General features: G+C 43.5%; 2 protein-coding genes across 9 annotated transcripts in view; one reads left to right on the top strand and one right to left on the bottom strand.

Moving 5' to 3' along the window:
- On the top strand, positions 1-9,593 carry MEIG1 (meiosis/spermiogenesis associated 1). Of its 5 annotated transcripts, none has more exons than XM_006933273.5 (4): positions 1-138; positions 5,357-5,568; positions 5,933-6,099; positions 9,273-9,593. In XM_006933273.5, exons 3-4 carry the CDS (start codon positions 5,962-5,964, stop codon positions 9,399-9,401), a joined length of 267 nt encoding a protein of 88 aa, XP_006933335.1. In that variant the 5' UTR covers positions 1-138; positions 5,357-5,568; positions 5,933-5,961; the 3' UTR covers positions 9,402-9,593. The 5 variants fall into 5 exon arrangements, 4 of the variants coding, with proteins under 4 accessions (XP_006933335.1, XP_044916876.1, XP_011281915.1 ...); XM_045060941.1 differs by having other exon boundaries at positions 5,357-5,484; XM_011283613.4 differs by having other exon boundaries at positions 4-142.
- Positions 1-12,184, bottom strand: part of DCLRE1C (DNA cross-link repair 1C) — a 95,771-nt gene that overhangs the window by 49,906 nt on the left and 33,681 nt on the right. The window contains exon 1 of one of the 4 annotated variants that reach the window (XM_045060921.1): positions 173-192. The exons of the other annotated variants lie outside the window; for them this stretch is intronic. The gene's annotated coding sequence lies outside the window, so the exon portion shown is untranslated. Of the gene's footprint in view, positions 1-172; positions 193-12,184 lie in introns of those variants that run through there. 4 annotated transcript variants of the gene reach the window in all.

The following is a 12,184-nucleotide window of genomic DNA, read 5'->3' on the forward strand; positions in this document are numbered from 1 at the left end:
GCTCGGGGCTCCGCGTTGCTAGGAGACGCGAGGGTCGCCGAGGCCCCGACAGTTGGCCTCTCGCTGACCAGCCCGCGGATCCTGAGCACCTCCGCGCTCTCCTGCGAGCTCCCGGGAGGGGTGCCTCGGCCTCTCCAGGTCGGTAAGCGAGGGTAACCACGGACAGACTTACCCAGCGCGGGGGGGTGGGGGGTGGGGGTGGGGGACCCGTCCCGAGGGGCCCGAAGGGCCCGCCCCCTCCGCTGCTCCCGTCCCGGCCCCGCCCCGGAAGCCTCGGCTCCGCCCCTTCCGCTCTGGCATGCCCTGTGGTAGCTGAGATTTGTGTTGCTGGCGTTTGTATTCTCCCTTATAGCAGTGGTCTTTATTTGATATTTATTGAGTTTCGGAATCTTATTTTCCAGTAGCTTCCAAGCCGACTCGCGTTTTCTGGGGCTTGAGGAGCTGCTATTCTGGGGTCTCCTTTCAGAGTTCTGCGGACCAGCCATTTGACCTCCTGTTTGCAGAATTCTTTCTCCGTCCCAGCCTTATGTAGCACATTTACCTTACATACAAAATTGGTGATTTCTGGGGCGCCTGGGTGGCGCAGTCGGTTAAGCGTCCGACTTCACCCAGGTCACGATCTCGCGGTCCGTGAGTTCGAGCCCCGCATCGGGCTCTGGGCTGATGGCTCGGAGCCTGGAGCCTGTTTCCGATTCTGTGTCTCCCTCTCTCTCTGCCCCTCCCCCGTTCATGCTCTGTCTCTCTCTGTCCCAAAAATAAATAAAAAACGTTGAAAAAATTTTAAAAAAAAATTGGTGATTTCTGGCAGAAGAAAGGTTTGAGAGGCTGGAGAAGGCAGGTCAGCTGGGGGGGGGGGACCCAAAAGGAGTGGCTTTACGCTGAACAAATGCAGATTAGCCCGCCTAGACCATAGACTGCAAAGGCATTTTTGGGAAACCAGTTTTTTCAGCTGACCACTCCCCCCCCCCAAAAGTGGAGGGAAGGGAGGCATAACTGACGTCAGAAACCTTCTAAATTCTTTTTAACGTTTATTTTTGAGAGAGAGACAGTGTGAACGGGGGAGAGGCAGAGAGACAAGGAGACAGAATCCGAACCAGGCTCCACGCTCTGAGTGGTCAGCACAGAGACCGAGGTAGGGCTTGGGCTCAGGGACCGCAAGATCATGACCTGAGCTAGGGTCAGACACTTAACTGACTGAGCCACCCAGGCGCCCTGTCAGAGACCTTCTAATGAGACCTTTTTAAGGTTCCAGAAACAAGCCTAGGGGTGTTTACTGATTGGCTCCTTTGCTCTATGACGGTGCGTCTAAGAGCAGAAAAAATTAAAGTAGGGAAAGAAATGGAAGATTTGGGATGCTAATGCTCTTGGGGTTTTAATACCGCTAAACGGAAAAAGCACTTTTCAGAGCAAAAAAAAGGAAGTGAAAAGGACTTTTGCTTAGAAGCCTAAATGTCCATCAACTGATGAATGGATAAAGAAATTGTGGTTAATATACACAATCTAATACTACGTGGCAATGAGAAAGAATGAAATCTGGCCCTTTGTAGCAACATGGATGGAACTGGAGAGTGGTACGCTAAGTGAAATAAGTCATAGAAAGACAGATACCATATGTTTTCACTCTTATGTGGATCCTGAGAAACTTAACAAGAACCCATGGGGGAGGGGATGGAAAAAAAAAGAGAGAGAGAGGTTAGAGTGGGAGAGAGCTAAAGCATAAGAGACTCTTAAAAACTGAGAACAAACTGAGGTCTGATGGGGGGTGGGAGGGAGGGGAGGGTGGGTGATGGGTATTGAAGAGGGCATCTTTTGGGATGAGCGCTGAGTGTTGTATGGAAACCAATTTGACAATAAATTTCATACATTAAAAAAAAATAGAAGAGAGCTTAAGATGGTTGGTACATCAAAGGCTTCTACTATTAGATTAGAACCTTAGATCATCCAGGATTTGATATAGCTGATTTTTTTTAAATACATGTATAAACCTTAATACTGTCTAATAAAATTCAATTTTTACAAAACTAGAAAGTCAGGCATTGCCATTTCCTGTTTCTGTAACTACAACTTAGTATTATGAAGATCAAATCTATTTTATAGTATTTTTTTTTTTGCCACAATTCTCAGCGAAGTAAACCTCTAAATTTCAAAGTGTTGAATGTTGCTAGCGGAATTAATATTACCACTGAACTTCCAAGGATTACTGAAATATTTAATCGAAAAATTGTAAGTTGATCTTTCCCAATTTTAGTTTCATTCTGTTTTTTTAATAAGTAGAAAGAGAGACAAAAAGGTAGAGGAGGGATTTGCACCACCACTACATAGTATAGTTTCAGGAGCCACTGGGGTTTCTATTCTGAAAATGCATCTATGTTCCCTTTGGCTACTGTGGGAAAACAAAGTTTTGAAATGCCTAATATGTCTAGAAGATGCATATTTCTACCGGGGTGGGGGGGTGGGGGAAGGTTACTTCTCCAGTACAACCAAATGCAGCATATTTTCTCTTCTATTGAAAGCATTTTTCTGTTTACAGTTGACATGATTGCTTTGTTTGAAAGTGACAAAAGATTACATAGATGACATTGAAGAAACTATTTTTTGAATGAATACGAGTAAATAAAAGTGTTTTGTAATGTATCAAAAAGCCAAGCGTAAAGCCAAAATGCCTTGGGGTAAAACAAAGCATGATTGTGCCACAACTTTTAGAAAATGTGCTTCATCTGTAAAAGCAGTATAATACAGCCACTAAATTCATGTAACAAACATGGCTAATTGTGAAAGTATTTTTATACGGTGAATTTGTACCTTTTCTCCTTTTGTTCGTGTCATTTTGGTATGAAGAAAAGATTATACATAGTCATATATGTTAATGGATTATCAGGCTGTATCACATCTGTCCAACTCACTGTTGGTCATATCTAGTGTATTGTGCAGCAAAAAACAGTGAGCCTCCCATTACAATGAATGGAAACAAAGGGCAAATGTTTCCTTGAAATATGTCACACTTACTGTTTTGTGGGGTATTCCAAATTTTACATAAATTCATACAATAACATAACGAAGTATTGACTTAAAGTACATCGTGAACCTAAACCTAATGAATAAAGAAGGGCTAAGTTTTTTAAAAGTCCAGTATTAACAATCCCTTAATTTTCTCTGGTCTGGGCATGTTGGTAATGCATGCTGGGAGAAAACCAAACAAGACTCCTGATATATCCATTTGGGTGGGTGCTACTTTCATCAGAGTGAACTGTGTAACTCAAAGGACTTCATTTTAATTCCTTTAAATCTGGAGCTAAGCCCAAAAAACTGTGAGAATTATGGTCTCGGGACAGAATGTAAATGCCGTAACTTTTAGAATATTAAGTAAAAATGCAACAAGAATCTACAGGAGGGAGGAAGAAGCATTGGACAAATTCGCTTATTTTTCATAGAAGAATCAGTTGGTACTTGTGTATGATTGACATACAGAGTTCAAACAAATGACTCAGCCTCCTAACAGTCTCCATTAATCTATTTTTATTAAGTAGGAGGAACTTTTTAGGCCACATCTTTCACATTGAGGAAATACTTATCTGAAATTCAGTGATTCCATCAAGTTTACTTCCATTTCCTACTTTCCCCTCCCTGTTGAATCCAGGCTGAGCTAAATTTGTTATACTTGTAAGAACATTGACCATAAGACTCTTTTTCATAAAACTTTTAAAGTCTGTTCTTCCAACTCATGCTTAGGATGATACTCACCGATGTTAAGGATGGACACTTCTAAGTGATGTGATGATTATTTTGACTTTTCTTTTTTTGGACTTTAATGTATTTCTTGACTTTGTCAACACACAGTAGTTCCCCACCCCCTTATTCATGTATCTGGGAGATACATTCCCAGACGCCCCAGTGGATGCTGGAAACCAAAGATAATACCAAACCTTGTATATTCTGTTATTTTCTTGTACATACACATCTGTGATACAGTTTAATTTGTAAACTAGGCACGGTAAGAGATTAATAACAATAATAAAGTCGAACAATTATTACAATATATTTTAAAAAGTTATGTGAGGGACGCCTGGGTGGCTCAGTCGGTTAAGTATCCGACTTCAGCCCAGGTCATGATCTCGCAGTTTGTGAGTTCTAGCCTCACGTCGGGCTCTGTGCTGACAGCTCAGAGCCTGGAGCCTGCTTCCGATTCTGTGTCTCCCTCTCTCTCTGCCCCTGCCCCACTCACATTCTCTCTCTCTCTCTCTCTCTCTCTCTCTCTCTCTCTCTCTCTCAAAAATAAAAATACACATTAAAAAATACTTTTAAAAAAGCATGTGAATGTGGCCTGTCAAAATATATTTTCCTGTACTCTTTTTTGTGATAATGTAAGATAAACTGCCTACATAATGAGATGAAGCAAGGTGAACGACACAGGCATTGGGATGTAGCGCTAGGCTACCATTGATCTGACATTGCGTCAGAATGAGGACCCTCTGCTTCCAGACCGTTTGACTGCAGAGTGTGAAGCCACAGGTAAGGGGGAACTACTGCAGTGAGTATTTGTCATTGCAATTGAAAAAGTTCAAAAAATAAGAATGGCACCTACTTTATGAGGCCCAATCTGAATGTATTTCAGCCAATGGAAATATATTTTAATAGAAGAATGAATTCAAGGAATCCTGGTGGAAATTCTGGGCACTTTATTTCAGTTAACTGATGCATTTTGGTAATAAGATGACACTGGGAAAACAAATGCAAGATTATGTCTTTGAAAGGGCCGCCTGGGTGGCTCAGTCGGTTAAGCGTCTGACTTCAGCTCCGGTCATGATCTCCTGGTTCGTGAGTTCAAGACCCACCTCAGGCTTTGTGCCAACAGCTCGGAACCTGGAGCCTGCTTCAGATTCTGCGTGTCCCTCATTCTCTCTGCCCCTCCCTCTCTCATGCTCTGTCTCTCTCTCAAAAATAAATAAACATTTAAAAAAATTTTTAAAGAAGATTATGTCTTGAGGCACCTGGGTGGCTCAGTTGGTTAAGCGTCCGACTTCGGTTCAGGTCATGATCTCACAGTTCTTGAGTTCAAGCCCCACAGTTCTTGAGTTCAAGCCTTCTTCAGATTCTGTGTCTCCCTCTCTCTCTGCCCCTCCCTGCTCACTCTCTCTCTCAAAAATAAATAAACTTAAAAAAAAATAAAAAGAAAAGATTATGTCTTTGGAAAACTGACTATAGAAGTTTGGTGAATAGACAATTACATGCACTAGAGTTGAATGTTTGAACTTCAAAAGCTATTGGTGACTGCTTATTTTGTTGTAAAATCAATGATCTCAGTATCCTAGTCATACAGCTTTCACGGACTTTGTATTCGTCTGTCTTTTCACATCAGGCTGTCGCAGGAGCAGGGGCCAGTGACCACCTGAGCGAATGGACTGGAGTGACTGGGATGTCTCCAAGTAGTGAAGACATGCAAAAAAGAGGCAACCACTGCTTCCCAGCAAGAAGAATAAGAAGACAGTAAGAAGATTGATCTTACCTTCCCTTTTCAGGAGAAAGAAAAAGTGGGAGATTCAGTTTCGAATATAATCAAATGGAACAGTGGTGAGATATTTTGACAACCTACTGAGTAGTTGAAAATGAGAGTGTGACTTCAGAAATGTTGTAAACTATTGCCTAGAACACCTGAATTAGTATAGAGCCTTTAGCACATCACACTCTGAATGCGGTTTTATTTGATGAAGAAATAAAAGCAGTTCTCTATGTATCTTTCAGGATTTATTTTATTTCCAAAGTAGAGCATGAATCCTTCTCAGTCTTAGAATGGAATGCTTAGAATTTGATATACCTAGTGGGATTCTCCACTTTCCAATTTTTAAAAAAAAAATTCTACTTTTGTTCATTCTTAAGGGGACTTTCAAAGTTGTCACGGTTATGCTCTGTTAATGTTGTTTTAAACATCTTTCAGAAATAATTGCTAATAAGACTTCTGTAGCCATGGCTAGTTCTGACGCGAAACCAAAATCAGTAAGTCGTGCCAAAAAATGGTCAGAAGAGATAGAAAATCTGTACAGGTTTCAACAAGCAGGATATCGGGATGAAACTGAATATAAACAAGTGAAACAAGTTTCTATGGTAAGATTTCTAGCTAAACCTGAATTCTAAATATTTAGTGAAAAGTATTAAAATCAAACAAAGAACCAGAGAATAACTAAAAGGGAGGCCTACTCCAATTCTCTCATTTTACTGACGAGGAGATTGAGGCCCAGAGGAGTGATTTTCAGGCAGACTGGAGGCAGAGGTGGTCCCTCAGCATGGGAACATTAAGAACTTTCTATGTCTTATTGAGCAACCGTGCTCCGCTAAATGAATCATTCCTGTAATCCACAAAACTAGCGTCTTTTCCCCTTACTCAGGTAATTCTATTACCAGATATTCAGTTTGTTGTGTAATTATTATTTGTTTCAGGGGTTTTTTTGTTTTGTTTTGTTTTTACCACGAGTTATGAAGAGGCTAGATTCTGTTTATTATGGAGATTATAGGTGACAAAAAAAACTATTTGACTCCTGACTTTGGTTGTGCATCACATTCCCACCTCAATAACGTTGTGATTGAGATAAACTCAGATTTAAGAGAACACGAAGAACATCCTTGAAGGGGAAGTCCCACAAAGTGAGAGGGGGATGTGTGATGTAGGGAAGAACACACCTATTCACTGTGTGACTTGCCAATTTTGAAGAGGTCTTGCATTTCACTTTCGTATATATTTATTGCATACAAACTGTCGGGAAGGAGAACATTTCACCCGGACCCTCTTTGTTCTTTTCGCTGGTCTAATCATTAAATTGACACAAGACAGATTAACAGGAGAAAAAATAAATTTCATCTAATTTCATACGTATGAGGGCCCCAGAGATATGAGACCCAAAAAGTGACCAAAGCAGGCTGTTTATATACCTTTTAAGACAAAGAATTGATAAATGCGTGGAGAACTAACAAGACAAAGTAACGGGCTTGAGTACTGATTAGTGGGGAAACTAAGCCGAATTTGTTTACATTGCCCTGTTGGCCCTGAATTCTCTGTCTGTGGGGATAAGGAGGCCAGTCTACCTCCGGGTGCAGGGAGGGTAGCTGTCACACGGGAGATTTATTTCCCGCTTTCAGAGGGACAGAGAGGAGACTCAGAGTGTCCTTCGGGCACCGGTTGTGACTTTAACTCAAAACAACCAGATGCCAAAGTGGCACGTTCTGGCGTGGCATGTCACTACCATGTGCACATTTCTGTGCCAGCTGCTTTAGGAAATAACAATAGAAGTGAGCACCCGACCTTAAGAAATGGAGTCGGCTAGTAGGAAGAGAACCAGATTTGGAATCTGTCCAGGGTCTGCATCCGGGCTCTATGTCTCATGAGCCGGGTAATCCTGAACAAGGTTCTCAACTTGGCTGAGCTCAACAGTAGAATGGTGACGGCAGGGCCCTCTTTAGAAAACAGTCGCGGGTATTAAATGAAATCACGTGTTTGAAGTGCCTGACATTGTAGGGCTTAATAATTTGTTGAGCGAATGAATGCTAAGTGTTTAATGAATTATGGCTTTTATTATTCTTATAATCTTGGAGTCGAAGATTAAAAATGACAAGAACAGTCAAACTTTATGCAAGTCAGAATATGCATACCTTTAAAAAGGAAGCACAAGAATTTCGAGGAAGACAAAATCGCTTCCTTTGGGGGACAATCCTCCAAAATGGTTCCATGTCCCTAGAGACATCTGCAGAAGACCTTGAAGGTCGGACAGGATGGTAACTGAAGGCTTGCCTCGATTGGCATGTCTCTACCAGCATACGGAGGTCTGAAGAATTTGAGCAGAGTTCTCTTTCCTCACCTGAAGCACATGTCCTTTTGGGACACCTACGCTATTAGAGCTTATTGACCTCCCTAGCTAGTCCTGAGGACCATGCCACTCCGTTCTAGTCACAAAAGTGAAGCTTTCCTAGGCTGAATGGGAATCATCAAGGCCAAGAAGAAAAAATTATAAAATACCAAAGGAGTACTTCAAATGACTAGAGGTTGATGAGCACAGAACCAGCACAGCTGTTTGGAGGCTCATCCCATATACAGTGGCCATTTCTTAACTGAATGAGATGGTTTTGGGGAACCTAGTAAGTGAAACACAACCTGCTCCTGGCCCCAAGAGGAAGAGAGTTATAATGACATCTTGAGAACACCCTCCTTTCTCTGCTGGGGACAATGGAGGCTATGAAAAACAAGCTTTACCTAGTAATAGGAAGCATTGATTTTTTTCCTATACTGTATGTCAGAAAGTCCGCCAAGGTTTATCAGCTATGCTGCTACCTATTTTTGCTAATTCTTAAATAAATGAGACAACAGAAGAAAACGAAAATGCACAACTAGAAAATAAAGGCAGGCATTCCTTTGTATTCATGATGTTTTCTTATTCCAATGGAAACATGTGACCAATGGGTGGGGCCAATGAGAAGTGATGAGCTGCCTGTAGAGATGGCGGTGAAGAAGAGGGTTTGATAATCTAAACCACAACGCCCGAATAATCAGGTTTTGACAATGATAGAGTAGATCTTACAGAATCCAGAAGAAACATACAAACAATGACCGCAATGCACTGACCCGATCGAGAAAGCAGAACACGAATTTGGAGAGGAAGCGGAGAAAGATGTCCCAATTAGGTCAAGCCAAATGATAAAGTAAGCAAGCCAATATGGCATCTGAGAAAGAATAGGGGGGAGGGGCGGTAAGAAAGGTGAAACTCAAAATCATGACCTCAAATTTCTATTAAAAAATGGGTTTAAGCTGAACTTGTGAGGTGGACGTGAGGAATGCATATGCACCCTGCGGTACCAAGAATCTGGCTGCTTCCATTCGACATTGCTGTGCTGTCAATGTCCAGCACCAGAGTGGAGCCTGAACCTAATCTCCTCCTCAGGCATTACTTTTAGAACTCAGGACGTAGTAATGTCCGAGATAACTTGTAAACCTAAGAAAAATAAAGTTTAGAGTATTTCGAATGTTTCATCTTGGCCACTGAGTAGAAATTTAAATCTAGAAATTGGGATCTAGAGAGAAGCACCCGATTAGTTGTTTTGCAGGAAAGGGATGCAACTTATGATGTGTCTGAGGTGTGTATAATACTGTCTTGAGAAATCAAGTATTTTTAGATTTAACTTTATGCTTTAACTCTTGGAGGTGAAGTATACTGCTAACTATTTGACAGTAAAATACTGTATCAAAATAAAACCAGCGTCACAGTATTTGTCCTCTGGTTTCTGTTGTGCAGGTAGATCGCTGGCCAGAGACCGGATACGTGAAGAAACTTCAGAGAAGGGACAATACTTTCTATTACTACAACAAACAGAGGGAATGCGATGACAAGGAAGTCCACAAAGTGAAAATTTATGCTTACTAGCCTTTGTTCTCTGTGTTACTTGTCCCTACTTTTTAAGAATTCATTGTTCCGTTCTCCATCATGTAAATGTCATTTCACAAAATAATTCAAAATGCAGACTTCAGTCGAATGTTTTGAAACACAAAAGCCATGAAACCTGGTATCAATCATCCTGTTCTATTCCAAAATATAATTGCAGGAACATTAAAATTGTGCCTGTCTTGGTCCTGTTCTTCCAACTATCTTAACTGAGGAAGAGTCACCATTATGCACAGAAAAAGCCAGCCCCATTCGAAACCACTCCAGTGCCTCCGCTAATGTTAATGTACTCCACAGCCAGCCCCCCCCCCCCCCCCCCCCCCCCCCCCCCCCCCCTTTACCACTGGCCAAGACCACTCCTTTGAATTGTCAGATCTGCGTCTTGTGGCCTGAGGGCTTTCTCTCGTCTCTGGAGTCCCTTGCGTCTTGCTGAGTAGACTGGAAATGCCCTGGGAGCAGCCCTCGACCAATGACTGATGGGGAGGCGGTGCATAAGAGCCCCAGCCACCAGGTACCTCAGAGGAACCCATCTGAGGGGTGTGTTTTACACCAGCACCCAGCCTCCCAGCAGGACAAAGCTTCGGTCGCAGGCAGCAATGCCTGACTGTCTGACTGTCTCACATAGTCTATTGGCGGTTTCCCTTCCTTCCTGCTCCCCACACTGCCTGCCAGGGGTTCCTTTCCTCCTGAATCAGCTGCTTGTACCTGGAGCCTCGTCCCAGGGTCGGCTTCTGGGTTCCCAATCGAGACATCTTCTGTTTGTTTGGGTTTTTTTAATTTTTAATTTAAATTCTAATTAGTTAACGTACGGTGCAATATTGGTTTCAGAAGTAGAGTGCAGTGATTCATCGCTGACAGACAACAGTCAGTGCTCATCGTAACAAGTGTCCTCCTTAATGACCATCATCCATCTAGCCCAGTCCCCATCTCCCTCCCTCCCTCAGTCCTCAGTTTGCTCTCTATTGTGAAGAGTCTCTTATGGTTTGTTTCCCTCTCTCTTTTTTCCTTTTTCCCACATGTTCATCTGTTTTGTTTCTTAAGTTCCACATGTAAGTGAAATCATATGGTATGTGTCTTTCTCAACTTACTTCACTTAGCGTAATACACGCTAGCTCCATCCACATCACTGCAAATGGCAAGATTTCATTTTTTTTAGAAAGCGAGAGAGGGCGTAAGCAGAGGAGAGAGGCAGAGTGGGGAGAGGGAGGGAGGGAGGGAGGGGGAGAGAGAGAGAGAGAGAGAGAGAGAGAGAGAGAGAGAGAGAGAGAGAGAGAATCTTAAGCAGGCTCCGTGCTCAGTGAAGAATCCAATGTGGGGCTCGATCTCATGACTGTGAGATCATGACCCAAGCCAAAATCAAGAGTCAAACACTTAAACACTTAACTGACTGAGCCACCCAGGCGCCCCTTGATTTCTTTTTGGTGGCTGAGTAATATTCCATTGTGTGTGTGTGTGTGTGTGTGTGTGTGTGTGTGTGCATATACATATATATGTATATAATATATATACATTATATATATATATAATTTTTTTAAGATACAGAAGCCCAGAGGGGCCATGTGATTTCCTCCAGTGTGCTTAATTTAATTTTATTTCTTTTGATGTTTATTTATTTTTGAAAGACAGAGGATGAGCATGGGAGGGGCAGAGAGAGAGAGGAAGACACAGAATCCAAAGCAGGCTCCAGGCTCTAAGCTGTCTGCACAGAGCCCAACTTGGGGCTTGAACTCATGAACCACGAGATCATGACCTGAGCCGAAGTGGGACACTTAACCAGCTGAGCCCCCCAGGCACCCCTCACCCTCTGAAGGGTGAGCTCTCTGAGAGTAAGGCTTTGCTTTCTCCCCTGCTGGATTCCACAGAGTACAGAATACGGGGTCTGACAGGCTCCATACAGACTATTCTCAAATGAGGGAACTGACTGCTGGCTCCACACACATCCTCCTCCCTGCTTCGGGCCCCCACTTCTCTGTCTGGCACCCCCTGACCGTCCCCATCAGCTTGCAGAAGAGGGGCTGGGACCCCTCCATGACTTGGCCCCCTAAACAGGCTCTCAGCAAGAAGAGCGGTCGTCAGGAGCCACCTGCCACATCCTGCAGCATGTCAGATGCCCGTTGGTGCCTCCTCCCCGCAAGTCCTGGGGACCCTCGGGCCCCCTTGTCACGGGGAAGAGTTTAGAGCCGGCAGGAGAAGCGTCTCCTACCCTTCCCAGATCAGGGGATTTCTCCTGCCTCCAGCTCCTACGTTTTGCTTTGAATTGCCTCCCTCTGGTCTGGGTTTTGTCCTACTGTCTTGACCCCAGATCCTGTCCTCTCTGCAGGGATGACTCTTTTGGGTGGTGTGTCGGGCTCTTTAATTCAGAGCGTCTTTTCCCCCAGAGATACTGTTCCTCCCATTGCCCCATGGCCCGTGCGCAGCCTGCAGACTGAGGTCGCCCGAATTCCCAAGCGTTGGCAGCTTCCAGGGGACCATGACCGAGCGCGGGCTTGCTCCTTGAGGGCGAGACTGGATACCAAGCCCACGGCGCGTAACATGGGGGTGCTGCTAAAGAGATGGGAAACACTGGTAGACCCTTGTGATGGCTAATTTTATGTGTCAACTTGCCTGGGCCACGAGATGCCCAGATATTTGGTCAAACACTATTTGGGGCATGTCTGGGAGGGTGTTTTTGGATGAGACTAACATTTGAAATGGTAGAATGAGTCAAGTAGATCACTCTCCCGAATGCGGGTGGGCCTCATCCAATCAGTTGAAGGTCTAAAAAG

This window comes from Felis catus, chromosome B4 (assembly GCF_018350175.1).
Source record: "Felis catus isolate Fca126 chromosome B4, F.catus_Fca126_mat1.0, whole genome shotgun sequence".
Lineage (NCBI taxonomy): Eukaryota > Metazoa > Chordata > Mammalia > Carnivora > Felidae > Felis > Felis catus.